At 53.7% G+C, this 24,435-nt stretch overlaps 10 protein-coding genes across 10 annotated transcripts; 4 read left to right on the top strand and 6 right to left on the bottom strand.

Moving 5' to 3' along the window:
* Positions 1-1,124: 1,124 nt before the first annotated feature.
* On the bottom strand, positions 1,125-6,684 carry KD926_001495 (mannose-ethanolamine phosphotransferase MCD4; the record flags this gene model as incomplete). Its single annotated transcript, XM_053096733.1, has 8 exons — positions 1,125-1,942; positions 2,003-2,111; positions 2,183-2,315; positions 2,382-2,569; positions 2,627-4,411; positions 4,994-5,175; positions 5,252-5,677; positions 5,733-6,684. 8 exons carry the CDS (start codon positions 6,682-6,684, stop codon positions 1,125-1,127), a joined length of 4,593 nt encoding a protein of 1,530 aa, XP_052959246.1.
* Positions 6,685-7,091: 407 nt separating this feature from the next.
* Positions 7,092-8,401, top strand: KD926_001494 (protein-degrading AAA family ATPase MSP1; the record flags this gene model as incomplete). The annotated part of the gene is made up of 2 exons (XM_053096732.1): positions 7,092-7,157; positions 7,211-8,401. The coding sequence occupies 2 exons, from the start codon at positions 7,092-7,094 to the stop codon at positions 8,399-8,401; spliced, it is 1,257 nt and encodes a 418-aa protein (XP_052959245.1).
* A 389-nt stretch (positions 8,402-8,790) lies between these two features.
* KD926_001493 (uncharacterized protein) lies at positions 8,791-10,245 on the bottom strand (the record flags this gene model as incomplete). Its single annotated transcript, XM_053096731.1, has 5 exons — positions 8,791-8,970; positions 9,037-9,320; positions 9,382-9,545; positions 9,617-9,941; positions 10,047-10,245. The coding sequence occupies 5 exons, from the start codon at positions 10,243-10,245 to the stop codon at positions 8,791-8,793; spliced, it is 1,152 nt and encodes a 383-aa protein (XP_052959244.1).
* A 1,051-nt stretch (positions 10,246-11,296) lies between these two features.
* Positions 11,297-13,231, top strand: KD926_001492 (putative LysM domain protein; the record flags this gene model as incomplete). The annotated part of the gene is made up of 1 exon (XM_053096729.1): positions 11,297-13,231. The coding sequence occupies one exon, from the start codon at positions 11,297-11,299 to the stop codon at positions 13,229-13,231; it is 1,935 nt and encodes a 644-aa protein (XP_052959243.1).
* Positions 13,232-14,034: 803 nt separating this feature from the next.
* KD926_001491 (putative triacylglycerol lipase (LipA)) lies at positions 14,035-16,834 on the top strand (the record flags this gene model as incomplete). The annotated part of the gene is made up of 10 exons (XM_053096728.1): positions 14,035-14,293; positions 14,478-14,742; positions 14,894-15,008; positions 15,100-15,218; positions 15,314-15,381; positions 15,444-15,534; positions 15,639-15,892; positions 15,998-16,284; positions 16,386-16,521; positions 16,692-16,834. 10 exons carry the CDS (start codon positions 14,035-14,037, stop codon positions 16,832-16,834), a joined length of 1,737 nt encoding a protein of 578 aa, XP_052959242.1.
* A 337-nt stretch (positions 16,835-17,171) lies between these two features.
* Positions 17,172-17,928, bottom strand: KD926_001490 (FKBP-type peptidyl-prolyl cis-trans isomerase; the record flags this gene model as incomplete). Its single annotated transcript, XM_053096727.1, has 6 exons — positions 17,172-17,211; positions 17,302-17,343; positions 17,435-17,455; positions 17,518-17,578; positions 17,681-17,745; positions 17,801-17,928. The coding sequence occupies 6 exons, from the start codon at positions 17,926-17,928 to the stop codon at positions 17,172-17,174; spliced, it is 357 nt and encodes a 118-aa protein (XP_052959241.1).
* A 326-nt stretch (positions 17,929-18,254) lies between these two features.
* KD926_001489 (histidinol-phosphatase) lies at positions 18,255-19,295 on the bottom strand (the record flags this gene model as incomplete). The annotated part of the gene is made up of 3 exons (XM_053096726.1): positions 18,255-18,482; positions 18,551-19,087; positions 19,137-19,295. The coding sequence occupies 3 exons, from the start codon at positions 19,293-19,295 to the stop codon at positions 18,255-18,257; spliced, it is 924 nt and encodes a 307-aa protein (XP_052959240.1).
* An 844-nt stretch (positions 19,296-20,139) lies between these two features.
* On the bottom strand, positions 20,140-20,616 carry KD926_001488 (holo-ACP synthase; the record flags this gene model as incomplete). The annotated part of the gene is made up of 1 exon (XM_053096725.1): positions 20,140-20,616. The coding sequence occupies one exon, from the start codon at positions 20,614-20,616 to the stop codon at positions 20,140-20,142; it is 477 nt and encodes a 158-aa protein (XP_052959239.1).
* Positions 20,617-21,202: 586 nt separating this feature from the next.
* KD926_001487 (ATP19 family protein) lies at positions 21,203-21,770 on the bottom strand (the record flags this gene model as incomplete). Its single annotated transcript, XM_053096724.1, has 3 exons — positions 21,203-21,251; positions 21,467-21,591; positions 21,723-21,770. The coding sequence occupies 3 exons, from the start codon at positions 21,768-21,770 to the stop codon at positions 21,203-21,205; spliced, it is 222 nt and encodes a 73-aa protein (XP_052959238.1).
* Positions 21,771-22,562: 792 nt separating this feature from the next.
* KD926_001486 (mitochondrial fission process 1 family protein) lies at positions 22,563-23,973 on the top strand (the record flags this gene model as incomplete). The annotated part of the gene is made up of 3 exons (XM_053096723.1): positions 22,563-22,699; positions 22,913-23,471; positions 23,593-23,973. 3 exons carry the CDS (start codon positions 22,563-22,565, stop codon positions 23,971-23,973), a joined length of 1,077 nt encoding a protein of 358 aa, XP_052959237.1.
* Between the last annotated feature and the right edge of the window lie 462 nt (positions 23,974-24,435).

Below are 24,435 nucleotides of genomic sequence, written 5' to 3'. Positions count from 1 at the left end.
AAGGACCGGTCTAGTTTTTAGGTCGGGCGGAACTTTCGTCCCAAATCTGTGGGCGCGCGAGGAACTCAGGAAACTCACTTAGGTTCCTGCTAGTTACTGAGCAAGTTAGCTTGGGCTCGCCTCTAATCTGAATCGCCTAGCCCTCGACCACGGGCTACGACGAAGTATGATCCCCGGGCTCCTCGTGGTCACCGTCTCCTGCCTTGTCTGAACCCCGGATTCGGCCTTGACTTTCTTTATGCTCGGGACGCATACGACGAAAAGATATTCCTCTCATCTCGAGCGTCTGACTGGTCCGATTCTGGGGACTTTTCTCCGACCACGCTGGTGCCACGCGGGAACTCACGGGACACGTCCCAGGACAGCAAAAGGTTCGGATCCGGAGAAGCAGTCGTAAAGTCAGTAAGTCAGTAAGTCAGTAAGCCTGTAAGAAAGTTAAGGGATCGTGACGGGGAAAGAAGGAGAGACGGAGAGACAGAACCTATCAGCCAAGTAGGAGACTCGCAATCCATTCCCCTCCGGGTTTTAGGCCTGTTTACTCCCCGCACCCGAACGTCAGTCGCAGCCACCGTCGGTGATTCCTTTGCTTTGCTTCTGTTCCTGGCCGGCGAATAATAAGCTGATAAGACTAACACTAACCGTCAGTCTAAGGGCACGAGGATCCGCGTGGTCGGTTCCCCGCATTGACGGCGTCTCTTCTGGGGGAAAGTCATGAAGCTTGGGAAACGTCAGGCGGGAAGCTCGTGATGCCTCGGTTCAAACTATCTACGACGTACTATAAATAAAATGTACCATACATTATTAGAAATATTAAATGATAATTGATAAATGATAGACACACACGGACTGGGTACATGCTCCTGCCTGAGCGTCCGAGGACGAGTCTGTCAATGATCTGCCCCTTCGCGGGGGTTTCTCCATGTCCAGATGCATGCACATGTACATACTTCACTCGCCTCTGATCCCAGTTCTTCAGCCGTAAACTAAACCTATTATTCCAATGCAGCTAGCAATTCTATATCACACATATACATACATTTCATTATGGCTGCCTGCCCCACGATTCGTCCGCAATTTGGACATGGTGGGAGGCTAATATACGATCTTTTCAAACCAAGGCCTGCCTACCGGGCCATTTTCTCATTCACCCCGTCAGCCTTCTCCGAGGAAGCATCCTCCGCGGTGCCGTTGACAGCGTCCCGACCAAAGTGTACTCCGCTGATCAAGGCCTCACTCAAGAACTCCAACCCGGCCACGAAAGTGCACAGGAAGCTGGCGATGCAGAAGTGACTGATCGTCGTGCCAATGTCCAGCCAGGACCCCTCGTCGCGCACCATGTAAAAGAAGTTCAGCGTCATGACGTCCGAGATGGACATCACCACCATGAAAAGAGCGCTGGGCGCCACTTCCAGCCGGCGGTTCAGGATGCCAAGGTTGGCACTGATGATCGCGAACGGAATCAGCAGCTTCAAGATCAACAAGGCCCCCTGGCTGAACGGGTTGAAGATCGGGATGAGCCGGTTGACGCTTTCCAACGAGAACGAGGAGATGGACGCGATGTTGCCCGTACTGAAGAAGGCGGATTGGAGAAGGAAGAAGAAAAAAAGGGCCACGCGCGCGTCGGACAGGCTTAGGGCCCGGTACGGGTAGGCTTGGCCCTGCACGATGACTGTGGACTCCGTACCGGGCTTCTTAGGCACCTCCGGCTCTTTGCCTGCCCCCTGCTCCTTGGCAGGAGGCGCCGCGGTGGACTCGTAAACGGCATGTTCCAGCCGAACCCATGTGATCAGGGTCATACAGAAGACAAAGTAGAACAGGCCCTCGTAAGAGATGGTCAGAATGATGAAGGTCGGAGAGAAGGTAAGGAAGATAATCATCAATCGGTGCAGGTAATGGCTGTTAGGGTAGAGTTGGTGGAAGAACGGTAGGAGAAGCGAGAAAACTAATAGATGACACGGAGTTGTTAGCACCAATCCCACGGGTCGCTTGCTCCTGCACTTACCCAACACAAGCCATCCAACCACCTGGTTACCAATGGGAAGACCCTCTTTCGCTTGGAGAGAGGTGGCACTAGACCGAGTAACGATAAGAGCAAGCAAGACCATGCCGAGCTATGGAAGGGGTCAGCAAATTGATCTGTGTCCCCCCGCAATAAGTCCCCGGGGAAGGGGTCTGTTCGTACCTGGATGCCCATGATTGTCCGCGAGCCGCTGCTAGTGGCAGACAGTGCTGAGGTTTTACTTTGCCGCAAGATACTGTCTTCGAACAGAAGATACAGCAGGCCAGTGAAGAACATTAACAATGCCCCATAGGTTCTATCGCGTCTCAGGATTAACGATCACGCATTCGGCAAATTCGTCTCCGAGGCTCGTTTTACTTACATCATATTAATGTCTTCGACCTTATTGGCAGGCAGCAAGGTAAAAGTACTCATCAATCCGCAGCCAATAGCCCACGAGGCGGAAAGCAATTTGTTCGCTTTGACAACCTTGGTGCCGTAGAACAGAGGCCAAAAGGCTCCCAGCAGAAAGCAACCCGTGTAGATCTCGCGGTGGAAATAGGATTGCACCTATCAGAGGCGCGAAGTCAGCAAGGTATTCGATCAGCAGGAACTGGCCAAACTTACTAGAGCCTCCAATACACCCACAAACGCCAGCGACTGCAAGACAAATCCAACGACACCGCTGGCAGAATGGACATGGCCCAGGAGAATCCGACGGCCTGCGGCCAAAGCTTTGCGACGAGCAAACACTTCCTCCCAGAAGTAGACGGGGAAGAGTGCGTAGAAATAGTAGCGCCAGGAAGATACCTGGTACAAGAACACCGAGAAGAGCACGACAAGGATGGATGAGAAGAAGATAGTGCTCATCAAGGTCCGATTCGAATCGGAGGTCCCATGCAGCACGTGGAGATCGATGACCGTTGTCAACGCATACGCGATCCAGCCCAGGTACCCGAAGGAGATGATGGTTCGCAGGAAGAGCCAGTCATACGTCTGTAGATAGCGCAGTCCCTCCAATGCCGTAAACAACAGTGAAGCGGACAAGTCGATCGACTCCTGATACAGGCCATTGGCATTCAGGGTCTTGATCTGCTCGAGATAATCCTCGACGGAGGTTTCGCCGTCATCCGCGAGGGGTTCGAATTGCACATAGCGCAACACCGAGGCTCTTTTCTGCTCCTCCTTCACGCGATACATTTCCAACACTTCTTGGGTGTTTGCAAGGGAAGCGAGCGCCTTGTCCTTGGGGCTCGCATCCAGGTAATCCAATGGCAACTGACCGACGGAGTTCGTGGGGAAATCCAGTCCGACCAGGTAGGCCATCAGAGCGGCGACATCTGCCTGCGCGACGTCATGGCGCTGAATCTCGTCGAGTCCGTATTCGGACGAAATGCCGTCCTCGTGTCCTGACGGAAAGCCGTCCTGCGTGTATCTCGGACTGGCGACGCCAGAGCCCCAAGCAACTAGAGGCGTCCGCGTGTTATCGGGATGGCCGTCCCCGTGGCTGCCCCAGTCGCTCATGCCATGATCGGCAGTGAAGACAAACGCCGTCTTGTCGTCCGCGTAGAATTCCTCCACCAGCTTGGTTATTTCCTGTACCCCCTTGTCCACAACCTTTACATTGTGCAGGTATTCCTTCGAGTAGGGGCGAAAGCCGTGACCGGTGGTATCGAGGCCGAGGAGATGGAGGAAAAACACGAGCTTATCGTCGCGAAGCCGCGCATCCAATTCCGGGTCAGTCTTGGCGGATTCAAAGAGTTCCTTGACCTTATCGAAAACCCAGATATCGAGCTGTGTCGCATCCGACGTAAAGTCTTCGACCGACTCGCTGTACATGTCCGCATCAATCCTTCCCGGAACGCCTCCCTCCTGGAACATGGCCAGGATATCCGGACTACCCCAGCTCCATGTATGCCGACTGCGATTGAAGACGCTATCGAAATTGACCGGGTTCAGCTTCCACCCGGTGGTCACGGCAGACACATCCTCGTAGAGACCGGCGATCAGCGCAACGTGGCCGGGTCTCGATTCGGTGGGCACGCGGGTATGCGAAATGCCGAAGGTGCCGTGGGAAAGCACGCGGGATCGAATGAAAGGCGCGAGATGGATGGGGTCGTCGCTCTCGGCCTCCGGGGAGGCATCTGGATCCGGGAATGCTTGGAATGCCTTATCGGCGCGCAGGCCATCGGCAACAAAGAGGAAGAGACGTTGGGCTGGAGCTGCAGCATCGGGTTCTCGCTCCACCCGATACGACCTCATGCCACTCACGATCGGACTGACGAAGTATATATCGAAGATCGAATAGGTATATATGAGGTGGAATACCACCGCGAGGGTAAGAAACCCCACGCGGCCGAGACGCGCCATGAGTTCCTTGGGAGGAAATCCAGTTCCAGAGAGTAACAAGGACTGGGCAGGAGACGGACCAATTCCGGAACGAACAAGAAACCCCAGCGAATGGGACAATTAACGGGGTATAAGAAAAAGGGGGAAAGAAGAAGAGAACAGATGGGCAGGCGGACAGGCAGGATTGTCCCACCGCATGGAGTCGCAAGATGGCCCTACGGGGGGAGACTTGCGTGTTTTCCTGCGTGGCTCCGGGGAACTTGGGAGCTGTCCGTCCCCTTCGGCCAATCACCGCCGCCCCAATGCGGACCAGGAACTACGGTCGGCCACGCGGCCACGGAGTGCACTTCTTCTATACTCCGTCTATACTCTCTAGGTTAAAGACTCTCGTATTACTATAACCAATCCCCCAGTTATTACTCCCGCACCAGACGCCTCCGTATCCAAGAAAGATATGCAAGCAGGCGAGAAACGCCGTTTGACCGCCCAGACTCCTGCCAATGCAAAGCAAATGAAGTATTGGCAGATCGAGCTAAATCCAATTTGAGGAACATGCGCGACAAGGTCAAAGAACAAAATATAAAATGAAGATTCCCCCTATTAGCGAGTGGAACTGTTTCGCCGTTTGGTGAGCGCGTCGATGACTCGCGTATAGAATTTCGATGCTTGCTGGCGAACAAATGTAATGTCCACGGTGAGGTATTCCGGAAGCATGTCCACCAGCTCGCGGTCTCGGTTCTCGTCCAACAGCGGAATATATTGGAATTCGGCGGTCTCGAAACTGGCGGCGGCTTCATCCAGAGGGACGGCCAACTTGAAATGAAGGGCTGCATGCTAGTTAGTAGCAATATTCTGTCATGACGGGACAAGGTAGGGGTTGGATTCGAGATCCAGGACACTTACTTCCGTTGATGCCGGTCTGGATACAGTCATACAGGTTGTCAGCCTCCCTCCTCTTCACGTCCCGGATGATGAGACCTGTGAGATCGCTATACAGATCCTCCTTCAATTGCGCGAACTGGGCCGCATGCGCAGCTTCGGCGTTGGCCCGGTTCGCACCACCACCCTTGATCGCGCTGCCGGGTACCTTGATAGCGGCGTTTTCCAGGCTTGCGGCGGTATTTCGAGCAGCAGCAAGCTTAGTTTTAAGAGCCTTGGCTTCTGTTTGGGCCGACGACACTTGAGACAAGGCTTCTTCAGCTTGCGCTTTGAGCTGAGCAATTTCGGCGTCGCGTTCCTTCAACTGTTTCTGCAGGGTCCGACTTTGCTGGCCTAACGCTTTCTGTGCTCCTAGCTCTTCTTTCAAAGAGGCAACTGCATTGTCCGATGCTAGAAATTGTGTCAGCAGGACCGAGATCAGATATCCGGGGGAAATAGTACATACCAGTCTTCATTGATTCACACTGTTTCCGTAACTTGTCCATGTTGGTATTTGCCTCCACGATGCCAATCTCCCTCAAGGTGCGGTATCGGTTCTCTAGAGTATCGCATTTCCGTGTAAGTTCACCGATCCGGCGTCGTAGCTCCGGCTCTCCCCCATTCTTCTCCTCCTCACCAGCGGTCCCGCTTCTGCGCTTTGACGGGGAGCTAAGCAGGGTCGATTGCCTGCGCTTCGTGGGCGAGGACGAAGCCGCACGCGGCAGCACGGGCTCTTCCTGCAACATCGTCTCTTCAACCATCTCGGGTACGTCGGGCGCCTCGTTCTCAGTCTCGGGCGCTTCGTTATCGGCCTCGGTCTGCATGCGGGTTTTCCGCTGCTGTCTCTTCGGCTGCTCTGGTTTTTCTGGTTGCTCTGCCTGTTCCTTCCTCTTTCCTGGGGATCTTGTTTGTCGCGTCACGGTGGGCGTATACTCGAATTCCCCATCGGTCTTGAGCTGACTCCCCGTGTTTCCCTTCTTCCGACCACGTGTACCTGTAGACTTTGCAGGTTTTGCAGCTTTTTTGGACTTGGGGGCCTCCTGCGCGCCATCTACCTGGCCATTGGCAGTCGCGGCATTTTCTTCTGCCTGCGCACCTCCATCCTCCTCTGTCGCATTGTCTGGTTCTTGTTGATCAGTCGTCTCCTGCTCTTCCGCTGCCTGCACCGAGGTTCCGGAGCCCTTTGGTCGACCTCTGCGCGTGGCCCTCTTCGTCGTCGGTTCTGCGGCCGGGGCGGGGGTTGTCGAGTCTGTCTTCGTCTTTGCAGGCGGCTTAGCCTCCGCGGACTTTGAGCGAGGTCTTCCTCTGGTTTTCTTCGTGGGTCGTTCCTCCTGGGTTTCGTTAATCTGTAAATCACCCTCGTCATCGGACCCGGGGGCCACGCCGGAAAACCCCGTAGCGCCTTTTCGCTTGGGCATATTGAGTGGATGGAAGTTGGTATATATAGGTCAATGAAAATAAAATACAAAAATAAACGACGGTGCTGCGTGGAATGAAACTGTGCAGCAATAATTGCGTGCACTCAAACTAAGAGTAAAGTACCTTAGTAGAGCATGACGGGCCGGCGCGTCAACTCCACCAAACAACGCCGGCGGTGAGCATGTGACTGAGGCAAGCCACGGACGGGGTCAAGCGCCACACCTGTTCTCGCCGACCCCCGGCCTGGTTACATTCTTCCCTATCTATCTCCTCTTATCCTGTTGCTGGTCTCGGGGAATTTTTTGTACGGGATTTTTCTTTCCAGAAAGCCTGTTGCTGTTGACCTCACTGTGTCAACAGAATTTATATCCAAATACGCTCCCTTCTCGTTCGCTGACTCTCCGTCATGGCTTCCGCGCGCGGTCCGCGATGGCAGCAATTCCTGCAAGAGTTGGTGATGGTTGCCGGCACGGTATGTCTTCCTACTCTCCAATCAATAGTCGGTGACTAACGCGATCATTATAGTCGGCTTCGGCTTATTTCCTTATTCGCTACCTCCTCTCCCGCCTTGATTTCGACCCCGAAAGCCAGAAGAAAGAAGAACAACGACGCAAGTCCGCCGCCATTCTACGCAAATTAGACGGAGGCGAAGAGTCCGAGGAAGATGCGCCGCGCGGCGAAAGGAAGAAAGACCGCCGTCAGAAGCGAGGCGACTTGGTTCTCAATCAGTATGAGCAGGCGATTGCGATGGACGTGGTGGCTCCCGATGACATCCCCGTCTCCTTCGAGGACATCGGTGGCTTGAGCGAGATCATCGAAGAACTCAAGGAATCCGTGATCTACCCCCTGACCATGCCGCATCTATACACCTCTACCTCGTCGCTCCTCACAGCCCCCTCGGGTGTTCTGCTGTACGGCCCGCCTGGATGCGGGAAGACCATGTTGGCGAAGGCTCTTGCGCACGAGAGCGGGGCATGCTTCATCAACCTGCATATCTCGACCTTGACCGAAAAGTGGTATGGCGATTCAAACAAGCTTGTCAATGCGGTCTTTTCGCTGGCCCGAAAGCTGCAACCCTCCATCGTTTTCATTGACGAGATCGACGCCGTGCTGGGAACCAGGCGCAGCGGGGAACACGAGGCGAGCGGCATGGTGAAAGCAGAGTTCATGACTCACTGGGATGGTCTGACCTCGGCCAATTCTTCCGGCGAACCTCAGCGTGTCGTCGTTCTGGGTGCGACCAATCGGATTCAGGATATCGACGAAGCCATTCTCCGCCGAATGCCCAAGAAGTTCCCGGTCGTTCTACCGCCGGCGCCGCAGCGTCTCCGGATCTTGAGCCTGATCCTCAAGGACACCAAGGTGGACCGAGAGAACTTCGATCTCCACTACCTAGTCAAGGCAATGGCGGGCATGTCGGGCAGTGACATTAAGGAGGCTTGTCGTGATGCGGCCATGGTTCCGGTTCGGGAGCTCATTCGACAGAAAAAGGCGGATGGTCAGCAAATGACATCCGTCGACCCCAGCGAGGTTCGGGGTCTTCGAACTGGGGATTTTTTTACTCGTGCTGGCGGTGTCCGAGTCATCCCACCACCCAGCCAAATACCAGCACAATCCAGCAAAGCTAGCTCCGAGAAGGAGTGGGTTTCCGAGTCAGAAGGCGCCTCCGAAGCGGATGTGCGGCCGTCTGCAGAGATGATTGAACCTCCGGAGTGATTGATTTCCATGTGCGATGATACTACCTGGCACTCTCCTATCTTGTCACATCTACACTTTTACCCGACACACGAGAATCGCCCGCGTCTTCTTACTCCTCTTCGTCTTTCCTGCGCTCATCTTTTCCATTTGCTGAATATAATAACCGATACTTCCCCGCCAGCTTTTCTGCTCTTTCAAGGTATACGACTAGGTTCTAGCACGGCTACGAGAAATGTTTTTGTCTATAGAGCACCCGATCATGCTTTTCGTTCCATGTATTATCATTAGATGGACTATTCAATAAATGATATTACCTTCCGATACGCCTAAGTTAACTGTACAGTGGATGAACGCCTGATGCTCCTATTCCGAATCCTCGTTAATGCATTGAGGTGCAATTGAGGCAATCATGCCGGACTCAATCTCATAATCTGAAGGGCATTGCGGGCCACCGTACGCAAGGATTTGATACTCAACTGGAACACATCGTTCGGGTCTTTGCCGGGGGTGTCAACCTCCCCGAACAATTCGCCGCGGGTGAGGTGAAGACTTGCCGCCGCGTCTTCTGTCTCGGCAGGGAAGACCGTCTGTCGCCGTCAGTGACCCTGTGGCAGAATATATAAAATCTCAAGGGTCGGGGGAACTACACGTACCTCGCTCTGTCGTTTGGCCGGCTGACCGGTCAAGTCGCGGCTGTATACCTCTATGGAGCCTTCAACCTTGGAGTCGGCGGTTCGAGTCCATTTCAGCAACATCACGACCTTGACATACGGTTTCCCACCGAGCAACCACAAATCGACATCATTCCGCAGACGTGAATAGTCCTCGTCCCATCCAGTTTCCACCACGACGGAGGGCAGCCGCTGGGCCCCGGGACGGATGAAAAGGTCCGGTTCTTTACACGATTGGTCGTACGGCGGTTTGAACGTTCGAATGGCTAGATCCCAGTGAGCGACAAGTCCGTCGATGAGATGCTCGTGATGAAGAATATAACTTACGCATTCCCACCTTGGTGCGCAACTTCTTCAATTCTTCGAGCGTCAACTGGCCGGACGCCATCCACTTGTAGTTCTCATTTCGTACCCAGAGTTGATGGCAGGCGTGGATCGCCGTGGGCATAAGTCGCACCCACAGGACCTTGGTGACGGAGTTATAGTGTAACCTGATCGTATCGGCGACCAGTCAGATACTGTGCACCAGAGGGGGGTCGACCCTATTGGGGCGATTACTCACCGAGAACAGGCGCTTTCCTCGTCCTCGTGGACATTCAACGACTTGATGATATGGGAACCCCAGGCAGGCTCAACGTCCGTAAAGACCAGCTCTTTATGACGAGCTCTTTGGATCACGCCCGAGACGATCTGAGATAGTAGTTCATTCTCCGTTTGAAAGGCCGAAGCTGGCGTCGTGATCTGCTCATGCGCCGGACTTAACACATAGGAAAGGTTGGCCATGATAGCGAGGACTCCAACCGGAGTGAGATGCACAAGGCAGAGATGAGAGATGGAAGAGATGATTGAAAGGTCAAATAAGGGCCGACCAGACTCTTTCTCCTCTTCTTTCAGTCATTTTCATCTCCATCCCGCGAGGACGAGGGTCGCATAAATATGAAGGCGAATGACATACGGAGGAGAAAGGCTACTACCTACTTAGGCAAGAGTACCTGCGGGAGTAGGCGATGACGGCCTTTCCGTGGATGCGCCATCCCTGCGGTCATCCTTCGCTGTCTGGTACTTCTTCTCCACTGACCATGGCTCGAAACACCCTGCTTGGACTTGCTTGGACATGCTTCGGACCTGCTCGGCTAACGGTAGAGTATATCCGGGGACTGTTTCCCCTTCGACGAGACGACGAGACTTCATTTAGGAAGCAGCGATGCCGCTAACTCGGCATGCCCCGCTGAGCCTCGAGGCTAGATCAAAGAGATCGAACTTCGATCTCTTTGATCTAGCAGGAAGTCATGATCTTGCGCCTTGCTTGGAGGAGCCGAAGAGCTTTTCTGCACTCTGTTGGCACATCTTTCAAGAGTCGCTCATTTACCCGGACTGGCAATTCCTCTGGCAGGCAACACGGGCCCCTCTCGGAAATTCAAAGAACAGATTGTTAAATAATGATTATTAACTATTGTCATCATCACGAGTGACTGACTAGTGACTAATGCCAATCGCATCCTTCGCTAAAGCGGCATCCGCTGGCTTCCCGAACAGGAAGGAGAGTCGATACGTGGCGGGCGATACCTCGAGGGTACGCAGGGCTGGAAGGAACCACCACCCAACCTCAAGTACCGGCCAAGTACTGCGCACCGGACAAGTAGGTACTCTGTAGTCTGCAGCTATGAACGCCGATAGAAAATGAATAAAAGCACATTGGATGTTTAAAATGGAAGATTCCCGGCGCGGTCAGGTCAATCCACCCCGTAAAACCATCGGATCAGCGCTGCGAGGTGAAACGGGCGCTTTTCCCCTTCCCCCCGCGGGCTGTCAGGGCTCCGGGGGTCGTCATCAACTGAGGCTAAAACCCTCCCTCCCCAACCACAGACCTTCGTTCCTCCAACTTCCTCCATGCATCATCTGGCTCTCTGACTTCTTCCACCCCCTAATTTATCCTCCACCACTTGATCCAATCTCTCCTCGCCCCCTGGGGATTGTTTACCTCCTTTGCCCCTCACCGTTCGCATTCTCGCCGCCATTCACCCATATCCCCCGTTGAAAGGACACGGATGCGATCTGGAGGCTGAATGCCGCATGGTCTGTTGTAGGGACCCTCCGATGGCAATTTGCCTAGGCGATCGCACACCCTGAGTTGAACCTCCTCCCCCTTTCGGAGGAGTCCAGTACTCTCCCTCCCTCCAACCCTCCCCGAGTAGCAATACCTTCTCCGCCGTCTCCGCCTTCTACTTCCTCGTCGCCAGGGATGAGTCTCCAGAGCGGGTTTACCGATACCTTGAGCCCTGGGACGACCAGTACAAATACCAGCCGCCGATCTACCTCCACCGTCCGATCACGTACACGACGCTTCGTGCCCTTCACCGATGAGGACGACGATGAGAATGGGCGACAGCTGCAGTCCACAGGTCTGTCGGCCATGTCGTCCCGCGACCCGTCTACAATTCGCTCCCGCGGTACCACGCCGTCCCCTTTCCCATCTCGAGGCGTCTCGCCGATCCCCAAAAGCCATCCGTCTCGTGCCACGCAGTCTCCCGGTCGCAACGGTCTGAATAGCTCGCTTGGGGGCTTTTACCCGTCGGGGAAGGGTCAGGTCAATTTCGCCGACTCGTCCCGGGCGGCGGTGGATTTTCTAGACTCCTCGTGGTCGTCGCTGCAGAGCTTGGCCTCTTCAGTGTTAGGGAGTGATATCGCTCGGCCGGCCACGAATGGTTCCGCTCGAACGCATGCCCGGAAGCCGTCGCGGCCGGATCCGTATATGAGGACGGCGTCGCGCACGGCGGTTCCCGCCGCTTGGGGCCCGTCCGCGCCGTCCGGGTCAGATATCGGTGCCGGTACCAAGGAAGAAAGACAGGCCTTGGTGCAGGCTAAGAAACGGGAGGCGCTGCTGCTGGCAGATGCGGCCGAGCCGGGGAACCCCAGCACTCGACACAAGCGACGAGACTCCAGCGACCAGACGGACCACTCCGCCATTGACCCGGAGCAGGATGAGGAGGCTTTGGCATATATTCATCATGTATTAGCGACGGATTCGATCACGGGGGTGACGATACGATATGGCTGCCAGCCTGCCATCTTTAGGAAAGCGAACGGGTTTTGGCCCATGGACAGCATTCAAGGCCGCAAGACCGTTCTACTCCCCGTCGACTCCTGCTCGGTCAAGGGCCGGCCTGTCAGCCCTCCGGGACAGGTCCACAATCTGCTGGACGACGAGGAGGCTCGACGGAAGTCCTTGGAGGATCCGAACGGTAGTTCGATCGCTCCGGTGTCTGGTCCAGACTCGCCTCGCCCATTCGAAGCAGATAAGAAGACTCTGGATGAGCTGGAGGAGATAGAGGGCGATCGTCTTTGGAAACACGAGTCTTGGGTGCAAATTGACGGATTCCCAGCGCCCGTGGAGATCGGTCGGGTGCCTCGCCGGGCTTTGGGGTTTTTCCCGCGCACGCGACGAAAATCCTTGTCCTATACGGATTCCGGATCCCCGTCAGTGTCGGGGTCGGGGCGGGACAGAACTGCTACTCCGTCTTCCTCGTCGTCCCCCATTGAACCCGCCTGGTCACCGGCCATCTCCACCCGACCGCACGCGGATTCGTCGGCATCAAGAGGCTCCTCCAACTATAAGCCTAAACACCGCCACCAGCGCCAGCGCAGCAACTTGCAGCTCTCGGCACCCGGTGTCGGGACCATGGACCGCGATGTCATGGCTCCGGGCCCGGCTCAAGATGGTCTCAGCAAATGGTTTGCTCAACATCTTCCCAATCTCGCTCCGACTCCGGCACCGCCAAATTTCGAGAGCACGTCGGAGAACGCGTCGACGGCCAACTCGAACACGCCGACGACCAGTCTTGACAACATCGGCGGGGCCGTCGAAGGTTGGGTCAGAAAGATGACAACTCGGGCAAAAGCGAGCCTCAATGAGTTGCAGCAAGACGTCTCGTCCCCTACCGGCAGCGGACTGGGCCCCGGAATCAACCGCCGGGGAACCGGCGACTTGATCGAGCTCAATGACGGATTAGAATCCAGGAGTACCTCGGGATTACTGGGCGAAACGCGATTAAGACCCGAGTTCAATCGATCCGGGTCCAGTCTCCATACCGGAGCATCTGTGAGGGAGCGGTTTCCCAGCCCTGCCAAAGGAACGAGCGGGTCTCGTTCTTTTGGAGACCGTCATAAAGATGATTGACGGAATTGCATATCCATAATGCGAACACTCTTCCATACCCCTGTCTTTCTCTCCTTTTCCATCTCAATTTTCCTTTGCTGTTCATCATATCCCCTGATTCCAAAATTTCCCCTGGCCATCAATTGGGACAGCAGCATGGCACTGTTGTCCGCTTGATGTGATACTTCCCAAAGCCTTGTTCGATATACGATACCTTGTACGCTTGCAGCATAGCGTGGCGCGACAGAGCACATGCCGTTGGTGGAAGGCTGATAGCAGTAATTTGCGGTTTATCTAGTCTATAACCGCGGGTGTTTGGGACACTGTATTTTTTTTTTCCGTCTTTCTGTCTCTATTTCCTTGTATGTATGTACCCAGCGTGTGTTTAGTCCGGCGGGATAAGTAGATATACCGATGGGCAGGACGAGGGATGTTTTTAGAGGGGGCCAAGTATAGCGGAAAGTATCCGATAGATTTAATGTCATTGTTTATACCGAGGGAGCGATCTTCGTCACGGAGAAATTCAACCTTCTTCTCCACAGATGCCTAGCCTCTAGTCCGTGATGGCGTCGTGGAGATTTATTTCCACCTATAACGAGTCCATGACGGGTCATATAGATCAGGTCTATTCCTCAGATAGTATTCTGCTCCCCCCACAAGGTATGCACATTACCCCATATATTGTTATTGCTCCAGAATCAGATAAATCAACCAGACTCTTAACATTTAATCTTGCTCAACCCCTTGGATCCATTGACTCCAATGTCCCCGTCCGTTATACCCCAGTAACTTGACCACGTTCACTCATCCGGTCTTTAACTAAGATGCTTCTCGCGTCTTCCATTTTCACCCTTTCCCTCTCCCTCGGTGCATCTGCGCTTCCTTCTTCTTCGTCCCCTTCATCATCATCTGCAATTCATCCCTCTCTCCCAAAAGTCACAATATCCCCTACCGAATCGAATATCCACTCCGTTGTCTTCCAAGGCCGCTCAATCCCTGAATTCAAACAAGATGTCTTCCTGGGAATCAAGTACGCCGATAAGCCGGACCGCTTTACGCCGTCGGATGTGAAGAGGGAGTATAGTATGTGTTTCTGTTGTTTCCTCTCCCCTTCCTCTCTTCAAATATCCCTTTGTTTATTTCTGCCTGCATGCGTGCTTTACCAAGCTTTATAAACCGATATCTCAGCTCGTCAACCTATATATTTTGATCCATCCAAGAACAGGGGAATGGATAGAGTAGAAAGAAAGCTAACAACCACCTACAGAAGAGAGAATCTACAACGCAACAACCTACGGCTTCGAATGTCCCGGCTACGGATCCGATCAGACAAAATTGATCAACGCTGGTACGATCCGGCAGGGTGAGGATTGTTTGAATCTGAATGTCATCCGGCCGTGGCGGGGACAGACGAATACCTCGTTTGCTGCTGGCAGTGGGGGTCGCAGTACTTCTGCCCAGGATGAGCTGCTGCCGGTCCTGTTGTGGATTTATGGTGGTGGATGGCAGCAGGGTGCGACGGCGGATCCGAGGTATACTTATATATTCCTTCTTCGAAGGCTTACTTACTTGCCTCCCTGCCTTCCTGCTTGATATATCCGATTATTGTCGGACTGTGGGGTGGATAGCAAGTGGAGCTATATACTTTATAATGCGTTGACTGACTCTGTGATAACTGGAAAGGTACAATATGAGCTACATCGTCCGGCAAGGCGCGCAGAGCGGATCCCCCGTGCTCGGCGTATCGATCAACTATCGCTTAGCTGCGTTCGGGTTTTTGGATTCGGAGGATGTTAGAGTATGCCGTCCCTTTTTCTTTTCTATACATAGTTCAATGCCCAGATCCTGATCTACCAAGACGAAGAGGAATTGACAAGAAGATGATATAGGAATCAGGAAACAATAACCTGGGACTGCGCGACCAGCGTGTCGCCATGAGATGGGTCCAGGAGAATATCCGTGCCTTTGGTGGTGATCCGAAGAGAGTTACTATCTGGGGGGAATCAGCGTATGTTTTCTTCACCCCCCCCCCTTAGGGAAGGGTACTTGGAGAAGCTTGTAGAAGGGGATATGCTCAGACTCATGCTAACGTCAACGGTATAGAGGAGCGTATAGTGTTGGTGCGCATCTAGTCGCCAACGGAGGAGATCATGAAGGCCTTTTCAGAGCTGGTAAGATTCGCCCAATACCTTTGTCTCTCCTCATGTCTGTAACTAATGTTAACTAAATTCAGCTATCATGGAATCCGGAAATGCGGTAGGCCCGCCCTGGAATGGCACCGACTGGTATCAGCCTATGTATGATCGGATCGTCAACAAGACGGGGTATGTACACGTCTCCCTCTTTGTCCCCCTCCCTTTCAATCCCGTTCGCAAGTCAAGTGAAAAACGAAGGGAAAGAACTGTGGAACGAAACTGACAGAAACAAGCTGCGCCAACTCATCCGACACGTTACAATGTCTCCGGGATGTGCCTTATCAAACCCTCTACGACAACGCCTTCGAAGGACTGGAATGGTTCGGCGCCATCGACGGCACGTTTATCCGCGAATACCCCCAGATTAGTTTCACGGAAGGTCGATTCGCGAGAGTTCCGATCCTGCTGGGCACGAACACCGACGAGGGAACGAGTTTCGGTACGACGGGCACCGATACGGACGAAGAGTGCGTGGAGCAGTTGATTTGTAGGTTTTCTTCTCCTTTTCTCTTTTATTCTTACCCCGATCGACCTGGACTAGGTGGTGGTTTCGGTTTAGAATGGATATAGAGGGACTGAATTGTATCAATAGCTTCGAAACGATGGGTCCTTGACCGTACCAAGGCCACTAAACTCCTGACTTTCTACCCCAACGACCCGGCCGTCGGATGTCCCTATGGATGGGGAAACAAGACCTGGCCATCGCTCGGGGCCATGTATAAGCGGTACGAGTCGATGGCAGGAGACATCACCATGGCGGCGCCGCGACGACTGCTGGCCACGACGATGGCAAAGGCTGGCCAGAAGGTATATAGTTATCGATGGGATGTGGCGGCGCTGAACTCGTCGAGTACGATCGGCGTGGGACATTTCGCCGAGGTAGGCTACCATAATATACCACCTGTTAACTACCTATAGGGGCCATCTGTCCGGAGGTATGTTCATAGGTACCGAACATCTGTTACTAACATAGGCACCAGATTCCATTCGTCTTCGCCAATCCCGACCAGACCATGACGCCTTTAGGCGACGATCCGAATCGACTAGAACTAGGCAACCTAGCAGCTCGCATGTGGACGTCATTCGCGACGGACTTGCACCCCAATGGTCACGACGGTATGTTTGTTCCCCTCCTGTGTGACTTCTCTCTTTCTCTGTCTGGCTTTTCCCCGCATGACGGTGGAGTTCCTACTTCCTGGCTGTTAGCCTGTTACACTAAGGTCCCCTCTAGTCCTAGGTAGGTAGGATATGTATGAGCTAACGGGTGGAGTTGCCTATGCTTGCAGTGCCTCAGATCGCGTCATGGCCGCGGTATACGCCGCATAATCCGTCGAATTTCGTTTTCCGATTGCCCCGCCAGCAGAGCTATGTTGAACCCGACACGGATCGGGAGGAGGGGATGGCTTATCTTAATGGGATTGCGCGGTAGTTCGCGACGATGGATGGAGGCTGGAGGAGAGAAAGATAGAGAGAGGGGGGGAGACTAGGAAATTAGGATCATGCAGACACGGAACCCTTGGCAGGATGGAGTGCAGTGCATGTGATATGCAACCTGTCATGACAGGAACCAGACGGATTTATACTACCAAACTACAGACTTAAGTTGGGTGTTTGAACTCCCCTTATAGGTTTCAATGTTAATCAAAAATGATAGATTGTCAAAGTCCTTGGATGGACCAGAAATAAAAGGCAGAAGGCCACCGATTTTGTTACGTTGTAATAGAAACACTCATTTACCAAAACTACCTATATCCCGCTCATCTGATTTAGAGGGCCTTGTTGTTGATGCCGAGCAGTTGGACCTCGCTGCGAACGAGACGGTTAGTACATCAGTTGTCTCCTCGATCGTGTCGTCCCGTCCAGATATCCACGAAACTAAAACTGAAGAGAACTTACAAAACAAGGGTGGCGTTGGGAGGGATGAGACCGGGGAAGCCACTATATAAAATAATCCTCATTAGCATAAACACTCCCTCGGACTCCCTTTCCGGAGTCCAGAATTGAGTCGACAGGAAGAAGTTGAACATACGAGGGACCGTAGGCGTAGTCACTGCCCCACTCGTTAGCTTTCGATCTCTTGGTAACATGGGGAAAGGAAAAACAGATACTCACCCAGTGATGGTCAGGATGGCCTTCTCGCCGAGGCTCATGGTAGGGACGCCCTCGTCCCAACCTGTAGCAATTGGTTAAGTTAATCATCGAACAAAAAATGGAGCTAGTTCTGGAACAGAGCTAATGGAATCATCGATGAAAAGAATGGTGGGGGGAAGCGTACCCTGAATGAGACGGCCGACGCCGATGGCGGTCTTGAAGGGACCACGGCCGACGGAGCTGTCGAACCTGAGGACAAGTTAACTCCAGGGTTCAGGATCGTGCTCGAGAGAACAGAACATACTGGGTGCCCATCTTGTTGGGGGCGCTCTCGTCATACAGACATCCGGTGTAGTGCATGGTGATGTTGTCGCCCTTCTGAGGGAAATCCTGCTGGTTACCCTCGGCGAGAATCTGCTTGGTGACACCCATAATGAATGATTGGTTAGGGGAATTTGAAAGGGGGAATCTAATGACGATGAAGGGAGAACGTAGATGGAGGAGAGAAGACCGAGGATGAGGGGCTGCAGAAAGAAAAAAACGTAAATAAATAAGAGCCAAGTGGGGTTTGTACCGTATCTTATCGGTACTGCCCACGTATTGACCGTACTGTAGGTATTCTATATCCTGTAAGTACCTTGTTTATCAGGCATCAGGGGAAGTATACGGGAGATGTCTACTAAATGGCGTAGAAGGTAGCTACAACAGTCCATTTGACTATAGATTCAGATATGGGCAAATCTCTACGACACAGCACTTCACTGCCAGAATGCTTCCTGCTTCACCTCCTCCACGCTGATTGATCGAACTTGAGTGCGAGGGAATCGCTCATCCACCGCCGCTCTCTCGGCCAGCTCCAAGTAATGCAGCGTCGAAATGCCCTCGCGCTCGATAAACTCCAACACCCGGTGGAAATTGAGTCCGACCTGGTCCAATCCGTGGCTATCGTCGGACAGACAGAACCGACCTCCTCTCTTGAGGAATTCCTACAGATAGTACCTCGTTAGACTTCCCACCTTGGAATCGATGTCAATAGAGTATGATATAAGCTCACCTGGCAGATCTCCCCGTTCGGATACGGCTCACTCATCCCCTTGCGCAGGGCCGCCGAGTTCAGCTCTAGGATCCCTCCGTACAACGCCACAAAGTCCAGATTTCGTAGGATGCGCTCCCACACCCCGGGCCACTGCTGGAAGCTGCGCTCGGGGTCGTCGCTCTTCAACCGGATCAGGTCGAAGTGGCCCACGACGAGCGGCTTCAACTGCTGCAACATATCCAGTTGCTCGTCGAAATACGCCTCGAACAACTGCTCGTCCGTACCTCCGGCCAGATCCCGTGCCTTCTCGTACATCGGCCGATCATAGTCAATCGGCACCGTCAGCGTGTGATGCACCGAGCCCATGAAGAACTCGAAGGGATGTCGCTTTAGCGACTCCTCGATAAGCGCGCGCGATTCCGGCCGGATCCAGTCAATCTCAAACCCGATCAGGATCTGGATCTGATCGGCGTACTTGGCCCGCAGTCGTTGCGCCTCCTGGAAGTAGGCGGCTTCGTTAGCGACCATGCTGGCCATGGTCGTGTTGGCTTCGATCTGGCGGGTTGGGTTAGATATGGACCATAGGCAGGGAGTGAATGCGCACCTCCTCTGGGTAGTAGTCTTCTGACCCTCGGGGCATATGCTCTGTCAGGCAGAAGGTTTTGAACTTCTTGGAGATGGCCAACTGGATCACCTCCTCCAGGGAGTCTTTAGCATGGCCGGGGCAGAACTGCCCCGAGTGGCTGTGGTGCGAGAACGGCATTTTCTGGAGAGGTCAGTAACTGCTACCTTAATGCTCTGAAAACAGGCTGGGATATAGAACGCCCGTCTTTTCCCTGATATGGTATCGCAAGCAAGAAGACATGAGCGTGGTACTTACTACAGCTGCCCCGCAATTACTCAGATAAGCAGGTGTACGTAAATAAGACACTTGGTTACAGATACAACAGACCAAAATCAAGTCCAAAACTTCTATGGTATTTATGTAAGAGAAAGCGAGATGGTGCGCATTTAGCGAGGCCTCCAGATAACCAAGAAAACCTGGCTGTGGAAGAAAAGGTGCGAGGCGAGGATGAGTTAGCGGGCACTTCCGCCGGAACTCTCTGTTCGACCCATAACAAATCATCAATCTTCAGGTGCAGCGCAAGGCCAGAACGGCAGTTTCCTGCCTATGTGTTCCGCCCATACCGCATCCCAGTATCGATTGACCGTATAAACTAGCGGGAATTCGATGTTCTCCCCGAATCCTCATAGTTGCCCAACATTCAGCTGCTGTACGAGTCCGGGGTGCGGATGCGCATTGGGAGCACACCCATCGTGTATCAACAGCAGTCGATATTCGATAGCAATAGAACAGCTCCCACACTTTTGCGTTCATGCCCTGACTGGCATCACAAGCGTCCATATCCCCATTCCTAGACCAAGCCTTGACCAACTTGTGCAGAGGGCTCACGAAAAGGAACTGTTGCGCCTCAGACCCGATTGCGAATGCGGTATCTAAAGCATGAGATGCTCCCTTCTCTCACTTGCTATTCCCTGAATGTTTCACCATATATGTGTAGTTCTTTGTGTCCCATCGCAATTTTATCGTTCAGAATGTCTCCTAATCACCCCGCCGCAAGAACCGTAGCGATCACATACTCCCCGTCATGTGAAATCGACAGCTTGCCCACTCTTCCTCCCTCCGGCCCCAAGTAGACAATCTCCGGTCGGCCTTCCTGGTCGGCTTCGCCCACGCGCACCATCACGTCTTTCCATCCCGTCGTCGCGGCTCCGGAGGGTGCGGCTTTCCGCGCGGCCTCTTTGGCGGCGAATCGGCCGGCGAGCCAACGCGTCATGTCGGCGGTAATTATAGTGGGAGGTTCGCGGGGAGGAACTGATTCGGTGAATGCGGAGGATGAGGTGGTGGTTCTGAAGGACAAGGCGAATCGCGCGTGGAAATCGCGCTGTTCTTGTTCGCAGAGGATGCGGCGCGTGAAGCTGGCGAGGTAGCCTCCGCGGCGGTTGAGGAGACGGCTGATCCGGGGCAGGTGGACAATATCCGTGCCGATGTTGAGTGGGAATGGGAATGGGAGGGGTTTCATGGTAGAATGGATGTGGGAAATCTGTGCTAAGATGGACGGAGATGTTGGAGTTGAAGATGGAGATAACGATGAAAATGACAATGACGACCAAAACAGACTTCATCCCGTGACTAAGCAGTGTTACTACGTCGATAACTATCAATCGGTCTCCAATTATTACAGGCCATTAAAAGCATTCGGTATTTGCTCATGTGCATCCTACGTTGCCCATTATAGTTTCGTTGACTACGTCAAACTCCCAACGCGAAGTCCGGCCGATAGATCCTACACAGCTTCCCTGCCGTCCTACGGAAGAATCCCAGTTCCGTCACAGTTTACCAGCAATAGAAAGCATAACTTCAATGCGGTGTATACCTCTATATGTACAGATCACACACCTCACCATCACTAGCACGGCCAGAGCCGTCCCAGCGAGTCCAATACATGCATCACTCCGCCAGGATTCCAGTCCCGGGTCCCCTTCGATAGTTGCTTCCTCGTCACATAGTCGACAGTTGCGTCTCGGATGGATGGATCAATCTCATGTCCAGGGCTCGTTTGCACCGGGATTGTCCTCGGCTCATTCCTCATTATCGACGGAGCTTATTTAATGGCTGCTCTTCTTCTCGTCTCCGTTGACGCTCTTCAAGAAGTCCCTGTAGTGATGCCGGTTAATATACAGGTCTTTGGAGATACGGGTCGAGCTTTCGAGGGATTGGTTTTTCTTCGTCTGCCCCTAGATGCGGACCTGGTCTTCGTTCCAAGCTCATGAATTGCACGACAATCGTCGTGTATTTCAAATATGAACCACCGAGAGACCAATCCAAAGCATCACCCCTTAACCCGCCCGAATGCTCAGGGAAAAACGTACTGGATGAAAGTCTCCTCGTCCTTGGAAGAGGCCTGGATGGGGGGAGCAGCCTGCTTCTTCTCACCACCGCCGCGGGTACCGAGGTAGACACCGCCGAAGAGAGAGCCCAAAACGCCCATGGCGAGCTAGACCACGAGAAGAGAGATGTTAGTCACTTGGGGTGCTTGGTGATACCGTCGGCAATTGCGAGCTGCTAGCCGCGGAGAAGAGTTTTGGATCAGGGGACAGGGAGCGGGCGAGCGCGGGGGGCACATACGACGTGGGAGCCGACCTTCTTGCCGGCGAGCTGGTAGTAGGCAACCATTGTGACGGAGTGAGGGGGGGAAGTGATAAGAAGAGGGAGGAGGGTCAGTGGGATGAAGCGGTGCAAAGGAAGGTACGGGCGGGAGCACAACTCGTTCGGGTTGCGATGGAAGTTGCGGCGCCTCTTGGCACCTTACCGCTTCGGGCATGGTCACGGAGTGCTCAGTCAGATATGACTCAGCGGATGCCGAAGTGTCATGTGACACACATGACATCTGAGGACGATTACACGTGACTCTGTCCGAGGGGGCCCGACGGCGCGGAGGAAGTCGGGGGCGGCCGGGAAGTCGATCGGCAGCGAATCACGGCATCGTCATCATCATCATCATCATCATTCTTACTCTGTAGTGAGAATGTCACGGAGAACTTACACGGTGTACAGACCGACAGAGGGACAGACAGACCGAGAGTCGTCGGAAAGGGAAAATCAGGAGCATCAGATGAGCACTAAACATGGCGGTGTCGCCCATCGTGGACTCATCCCTGGGACTCGCTGGCAATTTCCCCGGCTATGCGAGCTTGTCGGTTAGTCGAGATTCCTACTAGGTAATAACAACGGATAAACTCCTCCATATTAATATGCCGGGCGCTGCTCACGCGCGCAGCTCCATGGCTGTGCTTTTTCTTTGGCCGGTAGCTCCGTAGCTCTTCTTTTCCTTCCTTCACCTTCACCTTCATTCCTCAGTCTATCCTTCCCCATCCCTACATACTCGGTAAGCTGCTCCTCTTCTATTTCCCTCGTATTTCAACCGTCTTGTACTCACTGGAATAAATTCCAGCTCCGTCGCACATCATGTTTTGGGGTTCGCGAAAAGAAGAGGAGACCCCCGAGGTGGATCAAAAGCCCATTTCTCGGAGCAAGCTTCCTCCTCAACTGCAACAACTGGTGGATCGCGACGATGCGTTCTACGATGACATTTACTCCTCCTAGTACGTAGTGTGCTGCCATTGCTGTTCTGCTGCGTTGTGCCTGGGAGCCTGTGTTGGGCGCGGGGGAGTGAGGAGTACCGTACCTTATCCCCCCGCAAATGACGATGTCTATCCCCGCAAGACGATCGCTCTCAGGGCCACAACGCACGCGCCCACCGCAGTTCCAATTTCACCACATGTCCACGGTGAAGAAAGCTAACCATCTATTCTCAGCTCCGTCGACTCCAAAGAAACCCCCTACCGGTACGCCGGTTACGCCAATCGGCTACGCACCGTACTTCTCTCCGCGCATCGCTATGTCGCCTACACCTCCGACATTGGCGAGTCCTTCCGCCCTGTCGCCCATCCCTACCTGGTGCGCTCGGCTTACGGAATCTCCTGGACTTATCTGATCGGCGACGTCGTTCACGAAGGCTACAAGGCCTACCTGCGCAACCGGCATGTGCTGGCCCCGCCCTGCGAGTCCTACAAGGACGCCAAGGACCTGTCCCAGCAGGAGGTCGTCAAAGGCATGGCAACGAGCAACTTTACCCGGTCCCCGCGCGCTGGGGAATCCTCCTCCTCGTCTAAATCCGACACCCTAACGCCCTGGCCGACCACCGAGATCCCACTCATCGAGGACTACCGCATGGTGATGGCCAAGCGTGCCGTGTTCCAGAGCGTCGCCAGTATGGGACTTCCGGCTTTCACGATCCACTCGGTGGTGAAGTACTCCGGACGGATGTTGAAGAACTCCAAGCTGGTGTTTTTGCGCACTTGGGCGCCTATCGGTGTAAGCAGTTTTCCAACTCCACACACACACTCACACATGACACGAGTTCCTCGCTCTGCGGGGGGGTTCACCCCGCCTTTTCCCCCTTTTTCTCCGTAACTAACCCCCTTGCGCATTCTAGCTCGGTCTCTCCGTCGTCCCTTTCCTCCCTTATATCTTCGACGAGCCGGTCGACGAAGCCGTCGAATGGACCTTCCGCACCGCTCTCCGCGCCTACGCCGGTGAAGACGCCGTCCGCCCCTTGCCGGCCACCGCGCATATCCCCGCCGACGACGCCACCTCTCTCAGCCACTTCTTGAAGGTCCGCGAAGAGCAGAACAGCAACGTCTCCATGGGCTCGGATGCCCGCTCCGCCGCCGAGACCAACATCTCCTGGGACAAGTACAAGGAACAGCGTCTGCAGGCGAAGGAGCAGCGGAAACGAGAGCGTGAAGGACGCGGCGACAAGGGGGTGTTGGCGATGTTGGGGTGGAATAATGGTGATTCGAAGAAGAACGAGTAAAAAAGCGTGGGGGTGTGTGTTGAGCCTGTCTCGTTTTTGGCTAACATTCTTTTTTGAGGCTTTTTCCTTTTCTTTTCGTTTCTTGAACCTCTCTTTTCTTTTGCTTTTTCTCCTGCATCTCATCTCATTGCTCGTTTCACCCTGTACATATTGTCTGCATTTAGCGCCTTTTCCTACTTTTTCATCATTGCCTGATTTTTGCTTCCCACTGGTCCTTTTTCATTTCGCGTTCGGCGCCGACGTGGATAACACAGGTGTAACCAAGAACTAGATTAGGGGGTTCCGCAAAGTGACACAAATGAAACCACATCACTCCGAAACACCGGATCAAGGCTCGTACAGCCAGCCATGTCTAGAATTATGCAGGAAGAACGCAAGGACTGGGATACGAGAACCAGTACAGCCCAAGATAAAACCAAAAAATATTTTTCACATTCATTCAATTCAATTTCCGTGCCACAA

The sequence above is a fragment of the Aspergillus affinis genome (genome assembly GCF_023601865.1).
Source record: "Aspergillus affinis strain CMG 70 chromosome Unknown NODE_12_length_464043_cov_86_772839, whole genome shotgun sequence".
NCBI lineage: Eukaryota > Fungi > Ascomycota > Eurotiomycetes > Eurotiales > Aspergillaceae > Aspergillus > Aspergillus affinis.
This window is presented reverse-complemented; position numbering and strand designations above follow the sequence as displayed.